This window comes from Kuraishia capsulata, genomic scaffold, assembly GCF_000576695.1.
Source record: "Kuraishia capsulata CBS 1993 genomic scaffold, Kuraishia_capsulata_scaffold_5, whole genome shotgun sequence".
In the NCBI taxonomy this organism is placed as follows: Eukaryota; Fungi; Ascomycota; class Pichiomycetes; order Pichiales; family Pichiaceae; genus Kuraishia; species Kuraishia capsulata.
Window position 1 is genome coordinate 552,197 of NW_019172954.1, and position 27,260 is coordinate 579,456.

The 27,260-nt window shown below is 43.8% G+C and overlaps 14 protein-coding genes across 14 annotated transcripts; 8 read left to right on the top strand and 6 right to left on the bottom strand.

Moving 5' to 3' along the window:
- Positions 1 to 356: 356 nt before the first annotated feature.
- On the top strand, positions 357 to 701 carry KUCA_T00004269001 (uncharacterized protein; the record flags this gene model as incomplete). Its single annotated transcript, XM_022600986.1, has 1 exon — positions 357 to 701. One exon carries the CDS (start codon positions 357 to 359, stop codon positions 699 to 701), a length of 345 nt encoding a protein of 114 aa, XP_022460277.1.
- A 342-nt stretch (positions 702 to 1,043) lies between these two features.
- On the bottom strand, positions 1,044 to 2,963 carry KUCA_T00004270001 (uncharacterized protein; the record flags this gene model as incomplete). Its single annotated transcript, XM_022600987.1, has 1 exon — positions 1,044 to 2,963. The coding sequence occupies one exon, from the start codon at positions 2,961 to 2,963 to the stop codon at positions 1,044 to 1,046; it is 1,920 nt and encodes a 639-aa protein (XP_022460278.1).
- Positions 2,964 to 3,348: 385 nt separating this feature from the next.
- Positions 3,349 to 5,034, bottom strand: KUCA_T00004271001 (uncharacterized protein; the record flags this gene model as incomplete). Its single annotated transcript, XM_022600988.1, has 1 exon — positions 3,349 to 5,034. The coding sequence occupies one exon, from the start codon at positions 5,032 to 5,034 to the stop codon at positions 3,349 to 3,351; it is 1,686 nt and encodes a 561-aa protein (XP_022460279.1).
- A 567-nt stretch (positions 5,035 to 5,601) lies between these two features.
- Positions 5,602 to 6,738, top strand: KUCA_T00004272001 (uncharacterized protein; the record flags this gene model as incomplete). Its single annotated transcript, XM_022600989.1, has 1 exon — positions 5,602 to 6,738. One exon carries the CDS (start codon positions 5,602 to 5,604, stop codon positions 6,736 to 6,738), a length of 1,137 nt encoding a protein of 378 aa, XP_022460280.1.
- Positions 6,739 to 6,777: 39 nt separating this feature from the next.
- KUCA_T00004273001 (uncharacterized protein) lies at positions 6,778 to 7,998 on the bottom strand (the record flags this gene model as incomplete). Its single annotated transcript, XM_022600990.1, has 1 exon — positions 6,778 to 7,998. The coding sequence occupies one exon, from the start codon at positions 7,996 to 7,998 to the stop codon at positions 6,778 to 6,780; it is 1,221 nt and encodes a 406-aa protein (XP_022460281.1).
- A 1,106-nt stretch (positions 7,999 to 9,104) lies between these two features.
- On the top strand, positions 9,105 to 9,446 carry KUCA_T00004274001 (uncharacterized protein; the record flags this gene model as incomplete). The annotated part of the gene is made up of 1 exon (XM_022600991.1): positions 9,105 to 9,446. One exon carries the CDS (start codon positions 9,105 to 9,107, stop codon positions 9,444 to 9,446), a length of 342 nt encoding a protein of 113 aa, XP_022460282.1.
- A 486-nt stretch (positions 9,447 to 9,932) lies between these two features.
- On the top strand, positions 9,933 to 12,594 carry KUCA_T00004275001 (uncharacterized protein; the record flags this gene model as incomplete). Its single annotated transcript, XM_022600992.1, has 2 exons — positions 9,933 to 9,967; positions 10,077 to 12,594. The coding sequence occupies 2 exons, from the start codon at positions 9,933 to 9,935 to the stop codon at positions 12,592 to 12,594; spliced, it is 2,553 nt and encodes an 850-aa protein (XP_022460283.1).
- Positions 12,595 to 13,629: 1,035 nt separating this feature from the next.
- Positions 13,630 to 14,427, top strand: KUCA_T00004276001 (uncharacterized protein; the record flags this gene model as incomplete). The annotated part of the gene is made up of 1 exon (XM_022600993.1): positions 13,630 to 14,427. One exon carries the CDS (start codon positions 13,630 to 13,632, stop codon positions 14,425 to 14,427), a length of 798 nt encoding a protein of 265 aa, XP_022460284.1.
- A 5-nt stretch (positions 14,428 to 14,432) lies between these two features.
- KUCA_T00004277001 (uncharacterized protein) lies at positions 14,433 to 16,040 on the bottom strand (the record flags this gene model as incomplete). The annotated part of the gene is made up of 1 exon (XM_022600994.1): positions 14,433 to 16,040. The coding sequence occupies one exon, from the start codon at positions 16,038 to 16,040 to the stop codon at positions 14,433 to 14,435; it is 1,608 nt and encodes a 535-aa protein (XP_022460285.1).
- Positions 16,041 to 16,534: 494 nt separating this feature from the next.
- KUCA_T00004278001 (uncharacterized protein) lies at positions 16,535 to 17,185 on the bottom strand (the record flags this gene model as incomplete). The annotated part of the gene is made up of 1 exon (XM_022600995.1): positions 16,535 to 17,185. One exon carries the CDS (start codon positions 17,183 to 17,185, stop codon positions 16,535 to 16,537), a length of 651 nt encoding a protein of 216 aa, XP_022460286.1.
- A 212-nt stretch (positions 17,186 to 17,397) lies between these two features.
- On the bottom strand, positions 17,398 to 18,303 carry KUCA_T00004279001 (uncharacterized protein; the record flags this gene model as incomplete). The annotated part of the gene is made up of 1 exon (XM_022600997.1): positions 17,398 to 18,303. One exon carries the CDS (start codon positions 18,301 to 18,303, stop codon positions 17,398 to 17,400), a length of 906 nt encoding a protein of 301 aa, XP_022460287.1.
- A 232-nt stretch (positions 18,304 to 18,535) lies between these two features.
- On the top strand, positions 18,536 to 20,164 carry KUCA_T00004280001 (uncharacterized protein; the record flags this gene model as incomplete). The annotated part of the gene is made up of 1 exon (XM_022600998.1): positions 18,536 to 20,164. The coding sequence occupies one exon, from the start codon at positions 18,536 to 18,538 to the stop codon at positions 20,162 to 20,164; it is 1,629 nt and encodes a 542-aa protein (XP_022460288.1).
- A 362-nt stretch (positions 20,165 to 20,526) lies between these two features.
- Positions 20,527 to 20,763, top strand: KUCA_T00004281001 (uncharacterized protein; the record flags this gene model as incomplete). Its single annotated transcript, XM_022600999.1, has 2 exons — positions 20,527 to 20,551; positions 20,609 to 20,763. The coding sequence occupies 2 exons, from the start codon at positions 20,527 to 20,529 to the stop codon at positions 20,761 to 20,763; spliced, it is 180 nt and encodes a 59-aa protein (XP_022460289.1).
- A 118-nt stretch (positions 20,764 to 20,881) lies between these two features.
- Positions 20,882 to 21,949, top strand: KUCA_T00004282001 (uncharacterized protein; the record flags this gene model as incomplete). Its single annotated transcript, XM_022601000.1, has 1 exon — positions 20,882 to 21,949. One exon carries the CDS (start codon positions 20,882 to 20,884, stop codon positions 21,947 to 21,949), a length of 1,068 nt encoding a protein of 355 aa, XP_022460290.1.
- Positions 21,950 to 27,260: the final 5,311 nt, after the last annotated feature.

Genomic DNA, 27,260 nt, shown 5'->3' on the forward strand with positions numbered 1-27,260 from the left:
TGCGAAGGCCCGGCAACGGGATGATTTCGCCGTTCTGGGACTCCCCAAAAGGCAGAAAGCCGAATTGGCCATTTGGACCACTAGCACCACTCCATACGGCGAGGGAGCAGGTCTTTGATTCAGAAGGCCATACCAGATTGGCTTATTTTCTCAATATTTTTGTTCAATTCAATCGCTGTATTTTCAGACTGCACTACGTGAAAATGGAATTGGGGCTTTCTCTAGCTTTCAGCCATTTCTAATACTCTGCCATTTGGTCCAGTACTGTACCATTCGATATGAGTGAATTTTTTGCCTGCTAAAAGACCTCGGAATGAACTTCTAAAGTGCTCAACCCACGTGACTGCTTCCAATATATGAGGGCAATTCGAAAGCCCAGGATCCGAGGTTCCAGTAAAAGCTTGGTTTATCTACAAGTAGACCTTAGATTAGCCTTGGCCATATTCCCTCACTCCAAAATGCATCTCGTTTTAGAACAAAGCTCGGATCCCAAATCTTGTCCAGAACTTCCTTGGTCCACGGCGCACGCGCACCTTTTCTCCGGCATCGGGGCATGCACGTCCATGATTTCCCCGTGGGAACAGATTTTGCGTGCGCACATCCAACAAAGGCTGCGGCTTTTAGGATTCCCGTTTGAGACGGTTATTGAAAAAGATTACTTTGTGAAACCTGTACTGATTTGTCCATACCAAGTAATTTGAATGTACATATTCAAAGTCGTTTGTACATTTTTCTACGGTTCGAGTTGTCCACATTTGACAGGCTTTTCCGGCCTCTTAAATTGCTCTCTTGGCGTTACGTAAGCCCAGTCTTGGCTAAGGACATAGTTTGAAAGATTTATCAGGCTGTTGAAACAGGATATCTCCACAATTTAAGAGGCTAACTGCAGATATCTGTGAAATTTTTCTTTTGCTATATTTTTCCTTGGCAGCTATAAACGCCCTTATTGGCCCTTCATATTGCCAGATATCTATCCTGTTCTCCTGGACCATTTCTTCATCTTATGCCTTCATGTCTCTGAACAACTATGCTATCTCTGAACTTCATGCGGTTATCTTGTGGGCCTTCTTGTTCTTCTTATTGTGCTTTTTCCCACTGGCAGGAAGCTCGGTTTTGTGGAAAGGCTTGGCGTAGGTGCCTCTCACCTCATTCATATTGAAGAACTCCCGGTCCAGCTCGTCACCAGCACTGAACAGAGCAGCCTGCTTACCACCGTAGTTCGTGCCCGTGTGTGCTTCAGCCTTCTTGTCACCATCCTTAGCACCAATATGCGCACTAAACGTCAGCTTCGAAAGATCTGTTGCCAAATCCACCTGGCTCAGTCCCTTGTCACGTGCGGCTTGCATCAACTGTTCTCTCCTGGTCTCAGGCAAATAATCCACCGTATAGAGCTCAGCATTAAACGCCTGTTCGTCTTCCAGTGTCACCGGGGTATCATCGTCATGTGGAGGCGGCTGAACATGCAACAGTTTTCCATTCACGTAGTCCTTCAGGATGTATCTGGCCGCCCTACTCTGGTCAGCAGAACCAAAACCCTGTGTCATGTAACCTCTTGCTCTGGCATAAGCTGTGAGAAGCTCCTGAGATGTAGGATAACCCTTGCCTCCTTCCTCTATAGGTTTGATAGGAATGGCAATACCGTATACAGCCTCTAGGAAGAACTTGGGTATTCTCTGGGCAACCAGCTGACAGGGACCTGTGATCTCGCGCAATTGGTCAATTGGCAGCACTCCGTTACAAACAAGATCACCATTTGTGTATGCAAAATTTGGGAAAACGAGACCAGGACAATCACACAGAATGACCTTATCAGAAAGCAGAATTGTCTGGAAATGCTTGGTCTTACCTGGAGTAGACGAGACCGACACCTTCTTGGAGCCTACTAGGGCATTGATGGTCGAAGATTTACCAACATTAGGGTAACCCACCAAACCAATTTGAAGCTTTGGTTCTTGGCCATTGAGAGGAACAGTGAGCGGGCCAGGTGCTGCCTTCATGAACAAGCTTTCCAGTTCGTTTATGCTCACGATGGCAGTCATGTCTGGGTCTTTTTCGAGTTCCTCTGGCTGGGCTACAGCGTCATCAGTCACAACTTCACTAGCTTCATTAGCAGCCTCTGTCTCCTTGGAGGCAGCAGCTTCTTCCTGGGCCTGTTTCTCCAATAGCTCGTTCGCCTGCAGTGCACTAAAGAATGTGTACTTGATGTTATGCTTCTTGAAATACTTGGCCCAGGCCGTCCTTTGCTTCAAAGTCAGCAAATCTGCTTTGTTCACCAGCAAGAGATTGGCCTTTCTCTCGTCGACTTCCTTGACATATTTCTCGAGATCTTTGGACCTGAATGCCAACGGACTTCTGGCATCAACGATCTGTACCACCAAATCAGATCTCTCCACCACTCTCCACAGCTGCTTCCAAACCTGTAAATTTCTTTCAAAAGGGGTCAGCAAAAGATCGTTGTTCTGCTGCAAAGAAGCCAGTTGTCTTCTCCACTCCAGAAAAGCCTCGTTCTCTTGTCTCTCCAAGACGGTCTTGGTCATGGTCTCGTCCCAGCGCGGTCTGCGTGGAACCGTGAGCTCAAACTCCAAATTCTGGTGCTTGTGGAAGGCTTCTTTCTGCTGATCGCCTGTCATCAAATATGGGTTATTGTCTGAGTTGTCAACCCTGATAATTCTCACACTGGATCCACGCTCCGCAGTGAAATCCGTGTCTGCCAACTCTGCAGTATTCAAAAATTCGTCCAGCGCATTCTCCTGGGTCACTGATCTCATCTTTACCCAGTTAGCCTCGTGCTTATCTGTGGTGAATCTCATCTCTCCGTCTGGAAGATACTCGACTCTGTTCTCAGAGGCCCTCTGGTTTTGAATGGATCTACCCAAACCAATGGTGTTCTTGTTCTTGTGGTGCACCGGCTTGGGGCCCTTTGGGGGCTTCCATTTGACTGGTGCAATCTTCTGTGGTGGCATTTCTGTGTATAAAAATCAATAAGCTGGTGCTTTTAGTTAATAGCAGCTTCTTGTGTTAGTAATGAGGAGGGCCTCGTTATTTTTTCTGCCCGAATTTTTTTTGCGATGGGATTATGTAATCTTGGATGTACACTACTCAGTCTGTGCATTTCAAAAGTGCGGCTCAAAAAGATTACCGCTTCAGATATGAATAATCTATAAACTAAGCATTTACTATCTAATATCTAACTTGATTAATTAATTACTAAGCAACTGATTAACTAGCTGCGCGCCAAATATGCAACTATCACATGACTATAAAAATATGTAACATATACAAAGGTTCCGATGACCACATTATGATCATACTTCGATGTCGCTCACACCCTATGCTAACTCCCTATGCTCATGACTCTTCAACTAAATCTTTACCACCAGCCTCGGCAGTAGACTCATTCTTTGACCTTACTGAATGCTCGCTTGAATCCACTCGGACCAATTTCTCTGCCTCTTTTGCTTCCTGTTCCAATTTCTGCTGAGCTGCGTCCTCCGGTCTCTGAAGACCTCTGTCTATGATGAAAAAGCCCATCAGCCAAACCACCCCCATTATAGGTGTAAAAAAAATAAACACAGTTCTCATGGAACCAGCTATAGCACCCCTGATTGCCTTTTGATCGGACGTACTATATTTGGTGAGATCAGGCCTGGAATACACAGACTTGATGAGACTGTTTAATTCTGCCTGCGTAAGGTCAGAAAGATCTGCCTGTCTCAGTTTTCTGCTCAAAACATTAGACAAAATGGCAGAAGAGGCTGCAAGACCTATGGATCCACCCATGGATCTCATGAAGTTCCGTATGGAAATAACAACAGCTCTATCAGGCTTCCGACAATGGGCTTGTAGTGCGACGATAGTGGGCTGGAAGATGCATCCAACGCCCACACCCTGGCAGAGCAAAATGAATATGATCCCAACAATGGAGAGGTTTTGGTCGAACATAATCTGCAATCCGGTTCCCAAAAACCAAACGGTATAACCGAAATACAAAAAGAACCCATACGACCTGTACTTGGATATCAGGGCTCCACAGACGGTAGACACAACCGCTTGGATAATAAGATATGGCAAAGACATACACGCTGCAATTGAAGGTTTCATTCCTCTGACCAGCTCGCAGTATAGTGGGATGAAGTAAACGTTGGAGTAGTAGACCAATCCAAACAAAAGACCCTGCAATAGCATGATTGCAACAGAGATATTACTGAACAGTCGCAACGGCATCATTGGTAGTCTTGACAATTTCCATTGTGTGAATAGGAACAGTAGTAAGAAGACAGCTCCTATAGTGAGCAGACATATCACTGTTGGACTGTTCCAAGCATAGACGTTTCCACCGCCAGATAGACCTACCAAGAATAGGATAATTCCGGTAGAACTAGAACCAAACCCGTAAAAGTCAATCTTCTTGAAATTCTCGTAATTCACCTTCAGCTCCGAACTCTGAGGAATTACGAACATCGAAACCCCCGTCACCAACGCTGTTAGAGGGCACAGAAAGTAATAAACCCCTTTCCAGCTGACGCTTTTCAGAAACCCTGCTGCTATGAAGGGACCAACAGCATTTCCAAGCCCAACACAGGTTCCAAGGATTCCTTGGTACTTTCCTCTTTCTTCTAGTGTCACCACATCAGACACAATCATCATAGTGAGCGACTGAATCCCACCATTGCCTATACCAGCAAACCCTCTGAACACATAGAGTTGAGTACTCGTGTTACAAAAGCACGTTGCCAGCTGACTGAGACACAGAATGGACATACACCCGAGCAAAACCACTTTTCTCCCGAAAATATCCGACAATCGCCCAAAAAGCACCTGGAAAGTAGTATTGGCAATTAGCAGAGAAGTGCCTGCCCAGGACGTGGTGTTAGTCGCGTGCAGGTCTTTACCAATGTCAGGCAGCGATACTGCCAAAGAGTTCTGATCTAGGAACGAAGCCAGTAATCCTAAGGCCAAACTGGCAAAGGTTATAAGCAGTTTTTTCTTCGGCAGCACGTTAGTCTGGTCCTTGATCGCTATTTCTTTGACCATGATTTCGATTTTTGTCAGTCTCTATACTTGTATGAGCAGTACAGATAAGCACCTTGGTAAAATTTTAATGAGGTAATTCATGAACCAGTTACCAAGGTATTACCGCAAGCACCTTACTAAGCTTATAAGAGTCCCGCTTAATCAACAAAATGAGGAGAAGCTAGGTCGCGAGGGTCATACTAAGGAAAATGACTCAAAACGATCGGGCATGCAGCGGAGCCACACGTCCTCGGGGTCGGGGTTAGTGCACGAAACGGTCGATTAATCCGATTACCTTGGCAACGTTTTTATTGCCAGCGTCATCGCACAGGAAAGCCGGTTCGGGTTACGTTATTCAGACCTTAAACCCGAGACCATTTATTAACAAGCATTTTTATAAGCATTTTGTAGACATATCAAGGTGACTAGGCTCCGAGATCGGACCCAGCCCTCCGAGATGTAGATAGCACTATGCATTGCCGCCACAGCGAGCCAAAGCTTAAAGGTCGTGTGGAGGATACATAGACACAGAGTCCCGCAAAGCCAAACGCGACATTTCGTTCTGATTGCGGCGTGGTCTGGTCGGTCATGGAGCGAAGGATTGGACTGGTTGGGTTGTCGGACCAAGATCTAAAGGTGCTGGACAGGTTACCCTCGAATATTGGGCGCTCTAGTCTCGTGATACGGCTTATCAAGGCATATGATCTCGATCTAAGATGTGATCATATTGGGAGACGTGAGGTTGCTCTGGATGATCTTGCGGAGTATCACGGGATTGAGTACTGCAAATTTTTGCTCAAGCCTCGGGAGGGCAATGCAGAAGATGATGATCCTGCTCAGCTTGCGGAATTCGCACTGCTACACGATTGTCCTGTCTTTCCATCAATGGGTGAGTACGTCAAAACAGTAGCCGGCTCCACCTTAGCTGCATGCCATTGGCTTCTCAAAAACAGCGGAAATCTCTCCGGATCACCAGTAGCTGTCAATTGGCATGGTGGGAGACATCATTGCTTCAAAAATCGCGCTTCTGGATTCTGCTATGTCAATGACATAGTTCTTGGTGTCTTCCAGTTACGAAGCCTGTTCCCCAGGATCATGTACATTGATTTCGATATTCATCATGGAGATGGGGTAGCCAAAGCTTTCCAGTTTAGTCCAAAAGTCTTGACTATGTCATTGCACCATTTCGATGTTGGTTTCTACCCGGGAACGGGATCTGTTCAGGACACGGGAATGGGTCCAGGAAAAGGATACGATGTCAACATACCTCTGAAAAGAGGTCTGAGCGATTCCTCGCTGCTAGAAGTGGTACGTCGAATTGTCCTACCATATGTAGATAGTTTTGACCCTTCCTGTCTGGTAATTCAGTGCGGTGCCGATGGACTTTGCACGGAAGAGTTTCACCAATGGAATTTGACGATCAAAGGGCTGACTAGTGCAGTGATGGAAGTGATCAATCATGCCAATCTACCCTCTGTTCTGCTTGGGGGAGGAGGCTATAACCACTTGGAGACTGCCAAGTACTGGGCCTATCTGACGGCTTGTCTGATTGAGGGTAAAATTGATTTGGAATGGGATATTATACCTGACAAATTCACAGAATCAGGCTCTGAAGAACTTGAGGATTTCCGATTTTGGAATGGTAACGAAGCGACGAAAATGAATGATTTAAATGATGTCCATTATATAGATTTTCTGGAGAAAACTCACAGCTTGAAAAGGTGATGCTTTATGAAGGCTTTGATCAACCTTCAAATACTTCTTTCAACTTTCCACTAGAGGCTTAAGCTTACGGTCCCATTCCGCGTCCCACTTCTCAGTGCTCTTCTTCAGCGCTCCTTTCTTCAAAGTCTTGTATTTTGGTGAGCTTTCTGTCAGCAACTGCTCGAATTCCTTTACCATTTCATCAGCAGTTGAGACTATCGCACCATTCTTTCCGTCCTGCACTAATTCCCCGATGGTCTCAAATCCAAGCGATATCACAGGGATTCCGCAGCCAAAAAGGTCCACCACCTTCATGGGTAAATCCAGACCAGATGATGATACATGCAATGATACTCCCAAATCGGAAACTGCCAGAATCTCAGGATATTCCGATATCGGTAACCAGACCGATTTAACAGAGATTTTTGAGAGCTTGGCAGATTCAAGGTGGGAAAGGAATTGATCACGCAAAGGACCTTTTCCTGTAACCACAACGTGCAAAGTTTGTTCAGACTTCTGCAATAACTTCTCATATTTTACAAGAGCAGCCAAAAATAGGTCAAAATCTTCGTCCTCCGTGAAAGAGGTAGACGTGACCAAAATCTTATCGTTTTCGCGGTAATCCACAAATACCTGGGGATGTGATCTGATGATAACCTCTTTGAGACTCTCGTTCTCGATGGGTGAAAAGTGAATACCAGCTTTATCGTACAGCGTTATGATCTTCTTCTCATCCACACCAAACTCAGACGTAAGGAATTTGCGCAGGTTTTCGGTGACCGTCAGATTCAGGTAGGCAAACCTGGAGAGCTTTCTCTCATAGAACTTCAAGAATCTCACTAACGGATGATTCAAGTTCTTAAACTTCATGTTCAAAATTGTGTAGTTGAGATTGTGCCAGTCTATTATCAGTTCGCATTTGTGGAAAAAGAGCTTCTGAAGCACCACTATGATGAATAGAATGGGTATCGATGGTGGGTTCTGGATCATGATGTATTGTGATTGGCGCATTGTGGAAAACAACAACGCAGTGAGCGTGTATAACTGATACAGCAATTTGTAGCCAATAAACGCCAAATATGGCAGTCTGTGGGAGTTTTTGACTGGTCTCAGCGGCTTTATCTCAACATGGTCGTCCTGTACTATGAACGAAGGAAGACTGGAGTCTAAATACCCACACAGATAAACGTTGTATTTGAGCTTAGAAAAACTCTGAACGTGGTAAAGCATTCGCGGAGAGTGGCCAAGATCCCCTAGCACGCATATAGTGATTGTCGGCATTTTTTGGTTGTGATTGTAGAGACTTGAACAGGAAGAAACACATAGGCTTATATTTATGCTCGTGTAGAAGATGCCCTCTTGTCCTCATCTGACAGAAGTTTGAGCCGCACGCGCCCTTTGAGGCTTACAGAGGGAGAAAACGCTTGAACGAGTTTGTTGTTGGCTCAAAAAAAGAAAATGAAGCATCAAAGTGGTGGTTTTGTTTTCTTCGGTAATAGCTCTTTTTTTAGAACTTCCAAAAGGAGGGAAGCTCTCGAAACACAAGCCTTGTGTGCGCCTCTATGGATTTCAGCAGGTAACCAAATATCATCCGGTCGTATCGTTTCCAGAGTCAAGGTCACACAGGTGAAAGCCGTTTCCTACGATTGTTAGAAGTTATTTTTGGAACAGATTATTACGAAAACAGCCTCACCAGAGCTCTACAAACGAAAACGTGACCGGTTCTCACCATTCATGTCTAAGCCTAGTTCTGAGCCCCACGCAAAAAAGCACTCAGCAAGAAGGGCAAATTTACGCCCACGGTGTGTAAAGCAAGTCAAAAGAAAGGTTTGCGTTTGCTTTCAGTCTCGCAATGAACCTGTTTCTTATATTATATAAAGTCTTAAATCTCACTTCCTCCTCCCCCTATCTCACCTATCAAAAAACACTGAAAAACTCCACTTCCCAGCTCTTCCGGAGCGTGACAGATATCAAAGGTCGTGTCCAGTATACCGATTATTCGCGTTGTCAATTGGCCAACTTGTTTTCTCCTTTTAGACCCATATTCACCCGAACAGACACAAAGCAAGCAGTTAAGATACCGAATCAAACCAAATGGTAAGTTAATTCTGGTGAATATGGTGGCTTATTGAAAATTGTCGGGGGAAAGACGCGGTATTTTGTCTTCTTCGTTTCAAGATGAAGGAGTGTTTTGATCCCAGCTTGCTGATGGCAGCGTTTTATCCAAAAATCAGATTCAATTCCCTCATCATTTTAAATTTTCGCGCGTACTAACGTTTCAGGCCGACCACCTTTCACAAGAACAAATCGCCTCGTTCAAGGAGGCCTTCTCTCTGTTTGACAGAGACGGAGATGGAAAGATCACCGCCAGAGAGCTCGGAACCGTTATGAGAGCTCTTGGCCAAAACCCAACAGAAGCTGAATTGTCGGATTTGCTAAACGAGGTGGACTCGAACAGCGACGGATTCGTTGATTTCGCCGAGTTCCTGACAATGATGGCCAGAAAGATGAAGGACTCCGATACTGAGGCCGAGATTGTCGAGGCTTTCAAGGTGTTTGACAGCGATGGAGACGGAAAGATCAGTGCTACCGAGTTGCAGCGTGTTTTGACAACCATTGGAGAGAAGCTGAGCGAAGATGAAGTCAACGAGATGCTGAGAGTAGCAGACACGGACGCAGATGGACAGATTGACATCAAAGAGTTCACAAAGCTACTACTACAGAAATGATACATTGAATTTGAAATCCTTACCCCGGTCTATCCGTCTTTGGTTGATCTGTTGTCTTTGGTGGATCATCCTGTCTAGTCTTTATAGTAAGTTGGTAATTGCTGTGTTCAGTTACGTCACGTGCGGTGGCCCTGGGGTCAACCAGACTGAACCCAACCGGGCATTCAATCCATCAGATGCAGTTAGCCAGATTTTCTAAGATAATATATAATGTTTCACGCGTTTCTTGCTATATAAGCTTCCTACAGGTATTCTACCCTCACATATGCCAAAAGCCCCGGGGCATCGCCGGGGTCCCGAATTATAATGGTAGTGTGATCACGAGTCACGGGCCCCTCCAAATTCCAACGTCTCTTCCCTTTCTTGGAACCCCAACTTTTGCTACAGAGAAGCAAGCTCTGACCGGGAACACGCAAGAGTGGTTTGCTGGTGGTTCTGAATACACAAAATTATACTTTTTGGACACAGTGAGCTCACATCTAATTCATGATGGTTGCCTCTACAGAGTTGTCGCCCAAACCGTAAGTGGATCACCCGGGCGCTGGACTATGACGCATCACGGGGGGGTCCAGTATGGACTCGTTATTCGCCCCATTTTCTATTCTACTTCAAATTACTAACACTTACTAGCAAAACCATCAAGGCCTCCGGTGCCGAAAGAGTCGCCCAGGCATGTGACAGGTGTAGGTCTAAGAAAACCCGGTGTGATGGAAGACGTCCCCAATGTGGGCAGTGTGCCATTGTGGGAATCGAGTGCAAGTTGAGTGATAAGCTCTCGAGGAAGGCTTTCCCGAGAGGATACACAGAGTCTCTCGAGGAGAGGGTCCGAGAACTGGAATTTGAGAACAAGAAACTGCAAAAACTTGTGGAGTTGAAGGGTTCCGAACCCAGCCTGGTGAAACCAGTTACCAACGAGAATTTGAACATGCTCAACAAAGAGCAGCTGGTTTTGCCTCCTGATCATATACATGATGCTACTTGCAACTGTGAAAATCATCCAAACTCCGTTCATGAGAGACCTGTCTCTATAGCTGGATCTGTGGACTTGAACCTTACTGACGATACTGACTCGCTGCTCTCGGCAACAGACTTTGCGCGTATTTCCAACGACGAAAACAGGTCTTTTGAGCAGATAAATGCTCCTGGTGCTGCTGCTGCCATTGCCATCCAGAATAAACTGAATTCGAAAGACTTTATTAACCTAGCCAACTTGATCGCCATGTCCATTCCTAGGTCTACTGAAGAAACGATGTTCATTCCAAATGTTCTGGCGAAGATTTGCAACGTTCATGGCTTCAATTCAAAGGCAGCCTTCATGACAGCCAGATCGATTGCTTTGCTCAAGGAAACATCCACCAGCAGTGCATTTAAACACATCAACTTCAGAGGCGTGGACTTCACCAGCCTGACCAAAGATGAATCGATAGAGTTCTTTCAATCGCTGAACTTACCCAACCATACGAATCTGGACCTTTTCATTACTTCTTATTTCAGCAGCTGGAATGATTATATACCGTCTCTGAACAAACAGCTTTTCATGGCTAACTACGTGAAGTTCAACAAGAGTCGAGACGTGGACTTCACCGATGGGCTGATGTTTGGAAATGAGAGCTTTGTTGAGATCCTGATTATTATACTGACTCTGGTGATGAAAAATCAAGAGAAAAACCTTTTCTCACATCAAATTGACAGTGAAAAGGAAATAACCAAGCAAGAAACCCATTACGAGATATTGATGTATTATGACCACTTGATTCATCAGTTCATCAGATCCAATCTTTCTTCTATTTGTTCCGTCCAGTCACTGCAGAATACCACCCTGGAGCTCTTTTACTGTTTGAATATCGGAGACCTTACCACGAGTTACGATCTTAGAGGAAAGATGATTACCATGGCCCAGCAGCTGAGACTTCACAGATGCCCCTCTGCTGTTCTCGGTTCAAGTGGCTCCACCCTATCCAAAATCCAACAGGGTGAGAGAAGAATCTTGTTTTGGAACATATTCACTCTGGATTCGTTCAGTTCAATGTTGCTCGGTGTCCCCAGACTATTGAAAGACTCCGAGATTGAGTGTGCTCTTCCTTCCAGTAACAACGACAACAATACCACTGACGACATCAACATGGTGATGTTTAACAACACAGCACTATCATTGGTTGGTAAAGTGTCGGATTCTGCTTTGAGTATAATGAGATACTCCAGGGTGCTGGGGACTGTTTTGGACTCAATCTTCAAAAGGAACTCGGGTAGCTCCATCAGTGATGAGATTTGTTTTGTCCTTGAGAACCAACTGGAGAGCTGGAGAAAGGACTTGCCTGGCTACATCGCTGGTGATGTTGATGTGAATACTGTTTTGAAGGAGGCAGAATACACGAACTTGAACGAAAAGCAGTTGAGCTTTCTTTTCCTGTATTTCCAAGCAAAATTGCTCATCTATTTACCAATAATGGGCTCGGAATCCTCAACATCTGCTTCCCGCAATTCTTCGTCATACATAATTATTCAGCAAATCACGTCCTCCCTGCTGTCTGTCTATCAGAAGTTGTCCACCAAAGAGCACAACTTTCACGCGTTATCGTTGCCTCTGAGCAGTTCCAAGCAGGTGGCTCGGTTTGCTCTCATCTTTGCTAAGGGCTCGCTTGAATACGGACGAGGAGGTTCGCTTTTTCAAGAATCCAAGATGCTCCTGGGAGATATAATCAAGATGCTGAAGTTCGAGACAGAGATTGGGCTCTTAGGATGTATTTCCAAGAACTGTGTTGAATCCCTGGAGGTTGCCATTGACCAGATATTGTCACCTCCTCCATCTTTGAAGAAGATCAAGAGGAAAACTCCGCCTTTGAGAACATCTGAACTGAGACTGAAAGATGAGCACGAGTCTACGTTGAATGATATATTCACTAAGAGGGCCAAGTTTGGAGGTGAACCTACTATTCAGTCGAAACAGAGGAATGAGCCTTACGATCTAAACAACCTCTTCCAACCATATTTGCCTGAGAATCTGGAATTTGGAGTAGACGCATCGCTTGGTCTGAATTTGTTGAACTTTGACTTTGATTTCAACCTGGGTGGCTTCAATGGTAACCCAAATAGCGGTCTTGAATCGGGAGTTAAAAAGGAGGGTTCAGAAACATTTTGGAATGTTTGAATTCACTTGATTTCATTACCTCAGGTTGTTTTTGTCATGGTTTTTGCAGTGTATTTTTTTGGCCGTTGTTGGTCTAGGTGTTTGCGCTTTTTGTTAGTCTTCATTCTGTAAAGGTTTGTGTCATGATACTTATGATCTTATGTTTGCAATGATTTTGTGTTATTTTGTGTTGTTTGCGTTATTTTTCGGTATCACGCGTAGTATGGCCTGCGTCTCAGCACAATGGGGTAGCATGCATGTTCAGTTGTAACGGGACCCGGTAGATATCAACCACGCTGGCTATTGGGCTACCCAAAATGACCAATATACCAATTGCTCGAAGGAGATGCAATAATATTGGCTAGAAACCTAAACCTGAATCTAAAAGCAAAAAAATACAAATAAAGAACATTTTTTTGTTCTGGTATTTTTACTAATTCACTCCACATTTACCTGACTTTGTCAGAAATCTAAGAATTTCAAAATTTATACCCAAATGAGATTAGTGTGAATAGCTCAAAAATTCTGCCATTGCCCTATATAAGAATTTTTACTAGTGAAATCCAGCTTCTCTCCCATTCTTCTCTCTTCAATTGAATTGGGCACCTTTGTGGGATAACACTTCTTAATCCTTTGGGATAACATGGGTTTATGTCTTACTTCCGGTGCCCAGAATAATTACTGCTTCTTTCGCTAACCACGAATTCTTTCACCATAGATCGTTGTTTGATAGTAGGAACGCAGACATTCCTTTCACTCTGAGTACCTCTCACCCTAAACCTTTTCGTATCAATCCGCCTGGCCTTTGCCGTGGTGACTGTTATATAATGCAAATCATGTGCTGTTTGTCGTAGATTTCACTGAATTTTTTAACATTACCAGTGTAATTTTTCATTTTTGAGATCTGAAAGCTTTTCTCGAAATCGGCATCCCCCACTGTGTGTAAAACTCATCGCTTGGAGTTTACATTGCCAACAGCCCCTCCATCTTCTGCATTGTTCACTAACATTGCTTAAAAACTTGTTTTTTCTACTTTTGCTTTTGTTACCGCATCTAATGACTTCAATAACCCAGCGAGTGAATACATTAAACAGCGTTGACTTGTTGCTGTCCAAAGTGGATGAAGGCAAAAATGATGCTGACACCCTACTGGATACACTGCTACTCAACAACGCGGCATACGATCTATACCAGGTGCGAAAGGATGTGATCAGTCAAGAGCTAAAAAACAAGGGTCTGAGACCATTAGAACAACTCAACTCTCTTTCAAGATCGGGTGCTAGTTCTAGTCAGAAAGACCGCATCCATCAATTGACGAAAACTGTTGAGGATAAGTTGTTCGAGTATGATTCGCGATTGAAAGAACACAAGGAGCAATACGAACAGGAGTTGAGATTGAAAACCCAAGCAGAAGAGTTTCCGACAGGCCAGGATACTTCTGTATTGCACACAGTTCTGGAAGAGGAAGATGACGGTGAAGATTCGATGACTGCCTTGAGAAAGAGGCTTTTGAGCACACAAAGATCTTCTCAATTGGACACTATAGAAGACAAAAACAAGTATCACGAGACTCTACACGAAGATTATCTGAAGGATATCTCATTCTTCGTTGGCCAGGCAAAGAGCACTGCGTTGCGATTCCAACAGGCTCTTAGCAACGATGCTAGTATACTGAAAGAGGCAAGCGAAGAATTAGAAAAATCCCAAGGAAAACTGGGCAAAGTTGGTCAATTACTGTCACATTATCATCGCACTGGAAAATTGTCTATTTGGTTCTACATAAGGTTGATTCTCGCGCTGTTCATTGGTTTCTTCATATGTTTGCTATTGATCCAGATTCTTCCCAGGGGTTAGTTTGTTCACAGTTCTGAAAAGTTTGGGATTGTGAGTGACTGCACGAGAATAGATTCGGCAGCTTTCCCTGGTCTCTGGTAGCCATATAGTCTGATGATATCTGAGGGGCTTTGTCCCACGAATGTGTCTTCGTTTATCCACTCTGGCTTCCACCTGGTTCTAAGGTTCTCCAACCATTCTTTCATAATCAAATCTCCGGATTGAATTTCACTGGCTGCGTTGTCGTATTTGAGAATTCGTGCTGCTGAAACATGGCTCTTTTTGTGAGAGTTCAACAGTCTATTTTCAAGCTCTTTCATCTGTCTAGAAATGGTTGTGAAAACTCGACTCTGGCCTCTGATAAGAGACAACGCATTGTCTCTGTTCTTGGTAGAGCAGTTTCGTTGCGAAAGCTTTTTGTCGATGGAGGCTTCCTTGGGCAAAATCTTTCTTCTCAGATCAAACTCTGTTCTGAGTTCTGAGACGGCGTGGAGCGCCATTCGCAAGGTGGCTCTGTCAGGTATCTCATGGGCAACTCCGAGTGTCTTCTTGTCAGAATCAAGCATGGACAGAAGAGAAACTAATTGCAGCATTTCAGGTGGAATTTTCTCCTGAACGCGGAAGATAAACACATCGGAGCCAAAGTTCAACCAAGTATAGTCGGATAGTTTGTGCTTGAAGAATTGCACAACTTCTTGGTTCCTGCCTAACCAGTGAGAGCTGAAATCGCTTGGTTTTCTCATGAACACAACATGGTCGAATTCATTATTGTCATATGCAAATCCATAACCCAGGAGCAGCTCCGAGTTTGACTTGGGTCCATAGTTGTTCACCAGTTCCAGGGTGCTCAAGTCCACATCTGGTACGAGCTCAAAACCTGTTTCCACGACGTTCCATTGAACGTGTGATTTTGGTTTATGGTTCAGCAAGTCTATAACCGGCAGTAACACCATCGCATCTTCTTGAACGTGTTTCTTGAACAGTCTATATGGAAATGCTCGCGATGCAAGAACAGAATGTGCCCAGAGGTAGTTTGGAAAACTCCACCAATAATCTTGAGTCGAGTAAAGATCTCTTGAGACTTCAGCTGCATGATCTTTAAATAAAGTGCTGTCGATGTTTTTGATGGCTTCAATGCAATTATCGCTACTCATCAGGATCCTGTAGACATTCTCCCACTCCTGAACTAATAACGCAAGTCTTCTGTTCACTTCAATATCAAGGGTGGTGTTTTCAAGAAGTATTTCTCTTTCAGTCAATGACCAGCTCAACACAGTGTTGATCTCCTCCGATGATTGGGGCAGAGACCGAATGTATGGAAGAAACGTAATTCCAACATCCTGGTTTCCCCTGCCCCAAGCCAGAAACACCTTGAGCATTTCGTTTGAAGGTTGCACCGAAGAGCCAGGTATCAGGCTCTCTTTTGCGACTTCACTGGATAGTTCAAGATTGTGTGGTATCCAGATCTTCAGTCCTGCAATATCATCAGCCTCTGAGCGTTTAACCGAAGCCATTACACCGTCGGTGAGCCCGTATCGCTGGAACTGAATACGAGGGTCTATGTGCGCACCGTTCTTTGTGGCCCATTCGAACAAAGGGCTAATTTTTGAGTCAATTTCACTTGAAATGCTCATCTTGAATTACCGGCCAAAAGAACGAGAAAAAAGGGGTCAGTTTGACAGAATCTCCATGGATTATCGAAGGTGGAGTTTTTCAACTGGTGCTGGCATGCCATCGCCAATGTTGAGTGGACTGCAGAGTTTTGAGCATTAGTGCGGTTACAAATAGGTTTTCACACGACAAACACGCTAGTCTTATCTGGAACTGATTACCCGATAAAGCACAGCCGAGCCGAGAACGTGTTATGAGTCAACACGGGCTGCAAGGCGTTGTTTACAAAAGTATAAGCAAAAAAACAGTAGATTCATTAATGATACAGACGGTAAATCGATAAAAAGCAAAGAGAAAATAGTAGGCATTCAAGGATAAGTAGCCTAAAAAGGTCAACAAAGAAGTACCAAGAGGAGGACACAGCCAACGTGGTTGCCTGCGCTATCTAAACCAGTTAAATTCGAGGGTGTTGTTTCCTAGAACTTCTTTAGATGGCTTAAACCAAATTGCCCCCAAATCACTTCTTATTGGACCCTCTGCGCTTCTTCATTCTCTTAATGCTCTTCTTGAATCTGTGGTCAACCACGTTCTCTCTCTCCAGGGCATCCTCAAAGTCCACCTCTGGGTTTGCAGTCATTTCCTCGTAGGCCAGGAGATCGTCACGGAACTTCCTGGTATTTCCCAATTCGTTTGCCAGTTCGAAATCCGTAATTGAATTCTCTAACTCTGTATCGTGGTCAATCACGACATTTGGTGCCTTTGCAGAGGCCGCAGCCGCGACTTTGGAGGAGGGAGAAGGCTTCATAGTCAATGACTCTGTGAGCTTCAACGAAGCCGCCTCAGCGTAGGAAAGCTTGCGGACCTGAATATCGATGAACTCATCATCAGTGTTGCACCCAATTGCTTTCATGGCAATGACCTTGGTGGTATCAGGGTTCAAGGCGGGCGCCGTTTCAATTGTGGGAGCAGCGGTTTTTGCCGATGGCCAGAGGCTGAACCTTGAACGCGTCTCCTTCGAAGATCCAACTGTTTCTTTGAGCTCCTGGGACTCTTTTCCAAGGATATTGAGGTCAACAATAGGAGGGAACTCGGTGGCTGTTTTGTGGGTGGAAGCGTCTAACACGGTGGGGCGTTTGGAGGATACCCCGAGTCTGAAGAAGGAAAGCATGGCTAAAAGGTGCGTGGGCTGGATGGTAATATTCACAGTACTTGCAAAACAGGTGATAAAACGCGGTTTTTTATCAAGGTTGTTACCCCCTGGATGAAGAAAGAAAGAGGGCGATAAGCCAGATAAACAATCGAGGAGGGGGAAGAGGCCAGATAGCTGCCCTCGGGGGCGGGATGGGCCTGCACAGCCGTGAAACCGATAACCCGCCAATCTCATATCAGATCGCTCACCGCGTGATTCTTGAGCTTTCTATTGGCGCGCTCATAGCCTCTGTATTGTATTCTGTTCCCGTTTAGTAGAACTTGATATTCGTTTTCAGGGTCGTTTGGGACAGGAATTCGGATCAAGAACCGCGTGTTTCTCTTGCTGATGACTCTTAATCCGCCCACCTCTTCTGTAGACGAATATGAAGGGGCCTCCACGGATTTCAATTCGCCTTTCCATCCGTGTAGCTTACCTCTTCCCGTGACTATGATAAAATTAAACTGGGACTCCCATATGACGATTCCCTGAATCCCCACGTTGGAGATGCACTTGCTATACTCCACCTCTATGAAGGCGCCCACAAACTCGGCTGTGGATAATTTTGAGCCCATTGTGGTCAACGTTGTGTTTTCATCATTCCCCAGAAAGTCATTGACGTAGGTTTTCCACAATTTGTTGATTGCAGTGAAATCCTCGATTTTAAGCAGTTTCTGGAACGCCTTGCGGTTGACAATGTTGAGATCGTTTCCCTGTGCACTTCTGGAGGCTTTGGCTTTGCTAACGTTCTTGCGCGCTAATCTCTGGAGCTTTAGGTTTGAGTTTATGAACTGTTTAAACTCATTTCGCGTTTTCCATTTGGAGTATTTGTTTTCTGATCCTGACTGTGATGTTCTATATCTCGGTATGGGGGGTTCCTCTCCAACATCTGCAAACTGGAGAACTTTGTCTTTTTTTTTGAGAACCTCTGGCTTCACGACCTGATAATCGGATTTTGCAGGGTTCAGTGACAAATAGTTCTTCTGGTCTCCTTTCAAGGAGTATCGACTGTTCAAGATTGCCTGGATGGAATCCTCATCCTCAGCGTATCTCGTACACCGTGACAACAACCGGCGTTCTATCGAGAGATCCTCCATAATAGAAATAGGCTGTGGTGTTGGTGACAAGCGTAGTTTTCAAGGCAGGTCCAATTTTAAATAACGTGATGAGAGTCCTTGGAATGGAGGCTCGTGTTTGAACTTTTCAGGGTTATACAATTTTTTTTGGGGAAAATTTTGTGGTACACATCAACCCGGCCTGTTGTGAAAGATAGCTTGGTCTGCCCGCTTTCCACTGTTTGACATTCTTACCGGTCTATCCTCGAAAGCTATGATACGACCCTTGAGGTTTGTGACTCATATACGACATGTGTGCAGAATTCACCCAGCATGTGCTTCGAAGTTTAATCCGATACGACATCTGGGTAGTTCGGCACCTTTTGGTGATGATTTGGGTCCAGAGAGTGAAGAGGAGCTGCTGGAGAATTACCCGAATTTGGCTGGTTTCTTCGAGGGGAGTACAAAAGTGGAACAACAGGCTGGAAACGCAATTGATATCGATGATGGATACGACTTTTCTGATATCCCTATACTCAAAAGTGGTGATGAGGTTGCCAACTCCCAAGGCTTTGACAATCTATCTCTCTCTTTGAATGGGCAACATTTCTCCCCTCAACAAGCAACTGAATTGTTGACAATGATCGAAGGTCAAAACGTGACGAATACAGATCAAAATGTGCGCTCAACTATTGCAGGTCAGAAAGAGAGAGTCGATGCCAAAATTGATATTCAAGGATTTGACAAGTTTCTCGAAATTTACGGATTTCCAAAACTTTTGCAAGAGTCAAAAAACACAACACCTTTGGTGAAAAACAGCTGGAAATACCTTGAGGACAACAAACCGACTGTATTCGTTTTAAGATCATCTGATCCTTATCTGAACTTGGCTTCTGAAATGTACATATATGACAAAATGCCGCCAACTTCGAAAAGACTGGTGTTATACGCCAACTCGCCATGCATAGTGATAGGCAAAAACCAAAACCCGTTCAAGGAGATCAATTTAAGAGTGGCAGGTGCCCTTGGGATTCCTATTCTTAGGAGGTTCTCAGGGGGTGGGACCGTGGTTCATGACTTTGGAAATGTCAACTTTAGCTATATGTCAAGCAAGAGCTCTTTTGATCGTGTGGGTTATACCAACACTTTGGTAGAGCAGATGAATGAGTTTGCAGGATCTGAAAATTTGGAGCATAGAAACACCTCTTTCAAATTTCCAAAGTTCTCCCTTACCACAACTGCCAAAGGAGATGTGGTGAGTGAGATAGACGAGAAAAAAGTTAGCGGATCCGCCTTCAAGCTGTCTAAGGGAAAGTTTTTACATCACGGGACCATGCTTCTCAGCTCTGACCTCAACATCTTGAGAAATCTTCTGAATGTGGGCGAGATCAGGAAGTCTAAAGTGCAGAGCAAGGGAACCAACTCGATTCCAAGCAGTGTTTCAAATTTGGATTGCTCTAGAGAGTTATTCATGTGGCTATGCGCCCTGTCCTTCTCTAAACACTGTGACCTCGGCCCGACAGATAATTTTGACTGGCAAAACGTGAATATGGAATGCCTCGATGATTGTTCGGCGATCCTACCAGAAGTAGATGAATACCGGAAAACTTTGAAAGATTGGAACCACACTTTTGGAAGTGGTCCGCGCTGGTCTCACGAGGTTGCATTCAACGATACTGCGATAAAGTTTGGCATCAACAACAAAGGCCACATTGCTTCCGTTGAGACATCAAAAGCCGCTGATGAATTATCAGATCTTCAGACTGCTATAGAAAGAGGTGAGATAATCAGATACCGAGGGGAGGATGTTCAGAAGTACGTGAAAGATTTAGCATTTGGTGAATGCCTAGCTTGGAACATTGATTACGCATTAGATTATAAAAGAGTGGGCTGTGCGGATTAGGCATATCATTTGTACAGCCATGAAAAATGATAAATTCACCTCAAAGCAGTATATTCTTTCTGGACAAAGTGATTGTGACTGGTATTCAATGTGCGGAATGCATACGGCGGGCCCACCTCCACCCTGCGATGAGCTAAAGATAAGAAAGGTTTGGGCGCTTCGACCTGGACCGTACAATACTTTTTAGCTCATATCGAACCAAAGCTTTACTCCTGCCCCTAATATTTGATATAAGGGACGCAGATCACTGGAGTTGAAAAAAAATTCATTTTATCAACAGCCATTACGCGCAAGACGTAGACGAATTGAGCGCTTGATTTGGAGTTTGTTTACGCATCCAAGATAACAGGCATGTTCTTTCCATGGACGGCTTGTTTGCCTCTGGTGGTGAGTCTGATATCGATAATTTCACAATCCAGTGCACTAGATATCTCATATAATGAGAGATCGAAAAGCGGAGATATCTACAACTACACTTCGGGCGAGAAAATTCAAGGCGTGGCCTTGGGAGGTTGGTTGGTTCTAGAGCCTTACATAACGCCAACATTATTCAACAATTCATTGAAAAAGGGCGAGGGCGACTCAAAAATTCCTGTTGATGAATTTCATTACTGCAAGAAACTCGGAAAAAAAGAGGCCAAGATCAGACTTGAGGAACACTGGAGGACCTGGATCAATGAATCCGATTTCGCGACCATTGCAAGCTATGGGTTGAATATGGTTAGAATTCCTATTGGATATTGGGCATTTGAACAACTGGATGAAGATCCTTATGTTTACGGCCAAGAAGATTACTTAGATAAGGCAATAGAGTGGTCTCGCAACCACGGTCTCAAAGTGTGGATTGATTTGCATGGTGCTCCGGGCAGCCAAAATGGATTTGATAACTCAGGCTTGAGCAACCGCATTGATTGGCAAAAGAAGGAAGAAAATATAAACATGACGCTTTCAGTATTGAACTACATATCGACCAAGTACGGTGGAAAAGAGTACCTGGATGTCATCACTGGAATTGAGATTCTAAATGAACCACTTGGCCCCAGACTGAGCATGAAAAAACTGCATGACTTTTACAAAGATGCTTACTATACACTCAGGGAAACTACAGACAACAACTTGGTGTACCATGATGCTTTCCAAGCTGTGGGATATTGGGATTACAGACTGAACGGTCACATCGTTGCAGCAAACAATACTTACTCAGATTTGGTCAATTTGTCTGCTTCTGTCGCCAATTCAAATTACGAGAGAGTTGTAATAGATTACCACCACTATGAGGTTTTCGGTGTCGGAGAACTCAAGGACAACATTGCCGAACATCTTAGCTCAGTCAAAGGCTACGGCCATGCTGTCGCTGGAACCAGACACCCTGCAGTAATCGGGGAATGGTCTGCAGCTCTCACTGACTGCGCGCCTTGGTTGAACGGAGTTAGAAGAGGAGCTAGATATGATGCTACCTACCTTAACGATGAGTTCATAGGCTCGTGTGAAGGAATTAGCGACTTCTCAACTTGGAACAGCTCTTTCAAGGAGAGCGTGGGTAAGTTTATCGAAGCACAGTTGGACGCCTATAACATGATCTCGGGATGGGTTTTTTGGTGTTACAAGACAGAAAATGCAATTGAGTGGGATCTCAGCAAATTGATCGAGCATGACCTATTTCCTCAACCACTCGACAAGAGGGTATACACCAGTTTATCAGTAAGTCTACACCAGAGATTCAGCAGATCTACCATGATTCTCCAACTTCTGCTAGTGCTGACCGCAGTATGCGTTCTTCAGTGAGAAACCATTCTAACAACTGTACATAGCAAAAATAGAAAAACATAGACAACCATCAAAAACATGCCACAAAACAACGTCGGCCATTGAAACACAAAGCATGTAAGAAATACACAAAAGTATGTAAAAGTAGAAAGCAAGTCCCGGCGTATGACCTACTTCTCAGGGAACCAAAAAAAAATCAAAAAAACTCGTCAGATTATATCAAACATATGCTGACAGATGATGGAATGAAAGACTGTAACTCTGATCGACACCCACCATTTCTGAAAACCATGTATACGTGTATTCCAAATCTCCTCAGTGTGGTGCGGCTCGACATAGAGGAAGCTTTGCCGCTAAAATACTTTTTGCTACCAATATTCCAAGAGCGGATTTGAGCTACAAAATCGGTCTGTCAATTCGGATTTCCAAAACATTCCTGAGAATGACATCTCATGGTACTTAATAGAGCACTACGGTACTTAAGAAGGCATCACGAACATGACAATAGAACATCGCAAATTCTCAAATCAACAAATCAACAAGTAGACATAGCATCCGCGGGCAAGACAAATCAGATCTCAAGTCCATCTCGGCATACATCATCCTTATGAAGGGAGGAGGGGCTTATCGCCATCACATCCAAACAAACAGCAAACAGGCTCCTTACCAGGCTCAGAAAATAAATAGATGAGTGATTAAATTGATCAACATCACCATTACAGCTCGGCGTACCACTAATATCCATTTTATTCACCTATCAACATGATGATAAAAACAAAGAAAAACAATGTAAATGGTAAAAACTATCAGCGACAAAAGCCGTTCTCCATCAATGCATTCTGCAGATCATCATAATAATAGATAGCACCCTAGATCCTTTACGGCCGTCACAACATTCACAACATTTCACAGCTGCCGCATGAAGAAGTTTATACAAAATACTCGATCTTCAATAATTACCTTGCCTTATTTTTGCAAAGAATAGCCGAAGATGATGAAATCTCAGTACCAGATTGGCCGCTCTAACAGAATCTAGTCCTCAAAAATTGATCGATAACACGTTCACAAATTGGTGTAGCATCTTCTTTTTATTATCATGATTAAAAAATTTGTTATTCATAAAGTCTAAAATCAGCACAAAAAGAGTAAAAATCAGATAAAAAGTCCATGCAGAGCATAAGACACTATTTCAATATTGTGGCTGACAGACCCGGAGTAGCTGAAAACATTGTTTATTTTCAGTTTCTGTTAACAAGAGATAACTACAACTGTCAAATGCTGTCATCAGATATGCTGCTCGATCAGATTGCCAGTCTTTGTTGTTTGCCTGGTGCTAACAATTCTTGATATACTTCGTTCTATATACTGGCAATTAAGGAACTATATAAAATCCTAACTTTCATAAGCAGACGCTGTACACTAAACCTGATCCGATATTGCTTTCTAAACCAAGTCTGGGAATTGTCGCAGGATAATCCGGAGTCCCAACTAAAAACTACTCAAATATGAAGGTTCCAGCGCACGTACCTGTGCTTTCTATCCAGCCACTGTAGTATTCATATGGTTTTAGCAGCGGCTTTGAATCCTGAGCACACCTTACGATTTATATGATTGATTAGACCTGACTGATATATAGAATTCCGCAACAACTGGAAACAGAGGGGAAGAAACAAAACTCCGACTAAACAAAGAAAGCCCGAACAAGTTCACCACGAAACCCCTAGCTCCGAACATCAACATCGCTCTCACTACCATTGTACTGGTTCCTCTCAGTGCTTGAGAGTGCTGCAGGGTATTTTTAAAAATCAATGTTTATATTGGTTTAAATATACATTTACATTGAGCCATCTCATCAAGTAAATGCATCATCAAAGTACTAACTGGTGCGCCGACACAACTCTTTATGAAGTCCTCGGGAACCTGTTTAGGAACTGGTTAATCACATAGGTAAGAACCGCATAATGTGTCTTCCGCTTCACACTACAGAAAAAGCATTTCGGCTCTCCGCAATTTAGTTCTGAATTTTACTAGATTTTGAATTATTTAGAGGACAATCAGGTATAGTATTAGCACAATAGTTATGTCCATAGCTGTTCCCAGAGCTAATCTCATCAAAATAACTAATGTTAAGTGCCATTTATGTTCCACACCCTTTGCATATACTAGTTAACGCTATAGTCTCGTTATAAAAATCATAAACTGAGTTGTCTAGGTTCTACATAGCTTGTGACATTAGAAGTTCCTTTAGGATTATGTGTTGATGTTGTTGAAGTGTTTACAGTGTTATGAGGTGTTATGCAAGTTAGTTTGCTTGGAGACGAACAGAACATTCAACGTAATAAAGGAAACCTGTTCTCTTAGCTATGCTGCTGTGTGATCCAAATGTTATGAAAGAGGATTTAAAGTCACTAAAAAGCCGAAGATTTATAGCGTTCTTAGTATCCTGACTTATAGAAATTTTCTTGGTTAAAATGAGTTACAGTGATAGACCATGCTGTAATGGTGTTATTAATCAAATTCAAGAGAACACTAAAGCGTTGGTTGGTCTTATGCATGGTATAACTAACTGGGTCAACCATCCCCGGCTTAGAGAGTACTATGCGGTTGTAAGCATTCGATCAGACTCTTGATCCTACTATTACTATCAGCGAATTTGCTATTGCCTTTGGTGCTTATTGTTTGCCTTCTGAGGCTCGCATCAAGCCATATGATCATGCCCGTGACAATTCATCTGGCCCCGTCGGGACCCGTTATAACCTTGAGCAGGTTGTGGTTGCACTTGATAGATTTCGGATTGTTCCTGGTCATGATACACCCCAATCGAAGATCTCGTCTGCTCTCCTTGGTCTTGCTGCTGTTACTTCGATCTCTTCGAAGAAGACCAGGTCTGGACTGTTGAAATCGATTAGATTCAACAATTTCAACGTGGACGCCCTATATGTTATCGCTGCCATGAATTGGGTCATGTCAGGACTGAGTGTCCTAAATTACATGCGGGTCGTTAGGCTTCTTTGACTCCTGTTGTTGATATGACTATGCTTGCTTCTTGTGCCATTAAGGCTTCCTCGATGACCTCCTCTGACTCTTCGGCTTAGTATCTTGACTGTGGTGCTGCGGGTCATATGTGTCTTGATCGTTCTTTGTTTACTGAGTTCACACTCCCTTCACTGGGCAGATTCTTGATGTTCTTGTTACCTCCTCTACTGTTGAAGGTAAGGGTACTGTTTACTTTGACCATGGCTCAATTTCCTTTTCCTTGTCGAATGTTTTGTATGTTCCGCGCATTGGTTTCAATCTTGTTAGTGTTAATCGTGCTTGTGATGATCTACTTTTACCCCATCACATCGGTGCTTCCGGTGGGTATCGTTTGTTAGCTTCTTTTAAAACTTCAAGTGCTTTGGCTATCATATTGTCCGGGTTTAATTCTGGTACTCGTTCTGGCCACCCATCTGACGGAGTTTACGCAGCTTCAATGTAAGCAGCGTTTGCATTACCCTTTTCGTGGTCCTCAATCGCATTCTTGTAGTGGCTATTTTATTGCAAAAGGTACACAGCATTCTTTCAGTCACCTGATCGAAGAACTGCCCACCATTTTGAGCTTCTTCACACTGGTATCTCTGATCTATTCGATTGATCCATTCTCCAAGGTGTATCGTTTTTCTTAACCATTGTTGATTGTTACTCCCACTATGTTAGGGCAATTTTACTCATACTGAATCAGATGCGACAGCTTACCTGATCAGCTTTGTTAACAAGTATGAGCGTCCTTCCCAAAAACGATGCCGCAAAGCTTGTTCGATGCACAGTGACAGTTGTGGTGAATAGTGTAATGCAAACATCTACTTTTTCATATTCGAAACTATGATTCACCATAATCCGACGAGAAGGATCTCTATCATGGTCATCAAAATGGTAAGTAAAGCTGAACGTGAGAGTGCCTCAAGAGAAGGATCGCACTCTTCTTGAGTAATCATGTGTTTACCTCGAATTGCGGGTAGAATATGTTATATTTGCTTTGTTTATTTCCAATAGTTTTTTTTTTCGTGTTCTATTGACTTTGATATTCCTCATGAACGTTGGTCGCGTGTTCCCATTTGCTTCAGTAATATGCGCACCTTCTGGTCTGCGGCGCTTGTTGCATATTACCCTCTGCACTACGTGCATCGAAGCATGCGTCTGCAGCTGTTCCCCGTAGTTTCGTTAAATATGTTTGTTCATTCCCATACCGTTTTTTGATCCTGCTACATATTAGGACTTTGTCTTATCTCAGCATGGTTTTTGGAATGAGTATCAGAGCTTCTCAAGGTCTTGTTTGCTTCAAGCAATGCGTACAAAGAGTTCTATGTTGCCGTGGGATTTTCACGTTCAAAGCTCTTTCATTAGCCTGATTAGAATGTTGAATTTTCACAAAAAAAAAAAAATTCTGGTCGGATGCTTTGCTCAACCTGTGTTGAATAGCCTAGCAATTCCGACATAGAGCAGTAACACATGTGATGGAGCAACTGTGCGCAGGCAACAAAAGAAGAGTTTGAGACCCGGTTTCTTGTTATCGGCTCCTTCAGCTTTCTACCGAGCTCGCTGGCTTGCGAAAGGTGTACGGCTTCGGCATTATTCCGGTATCGGTCCAGGCATATTTTGGGGGTTTCAAGCCAAAAAAAATGGCACACTCTGATCTCTGGTCTACCAAAAAGTCTATTGTATCAAGTCCACTCGAAACGGGAAAGTTTCAGTTGCAGAACCAAACGTCCGGCTACCGTTCAAAGACCACCCAGTGATCACATATTAAGGAGTTCGGTAACCAAACAAGGGGAGGAACATTTTGGCTGGTGTTCGCAATTGAAGGTTCTTTACACTACAAGTTTTAGGAAAACATCACACGGGCTCAGACAGTCTAATTGATGTCGGTTTTATAGATATGGCTGGGAATTGAATCTGAACTTCTGCTCCCCAATTGGTATGGCCATCTTCGAACCAAGCGTTGCATATCTCATGGCATCTTACAGGCCTCGCGAAGCTTTTTTGGGTACCATCTATGCACCAGCGGGTTTCAGCATTCACTCAATCAGTCACCAAAATCTCATAGAACCCATACCATTCTGAGATCCGTGGTCATAAAAAAAGCTGCCATACGGGGATACAAACAACAAGAAACCGGATCTATACATCGAGTTAAGTTTGTGACCGAATCGGGTCTTTTTGAGCAATACATAAATGCTCTCATTTGTTTACAAATCTGGTGTCAGGTGTGGCATGATAAGCCTTTCCAGTGTTTTGACTTTTGGGTGCCATCTGATGAGCATCTGCAATGATGTCTCTACATGAGGAGGAC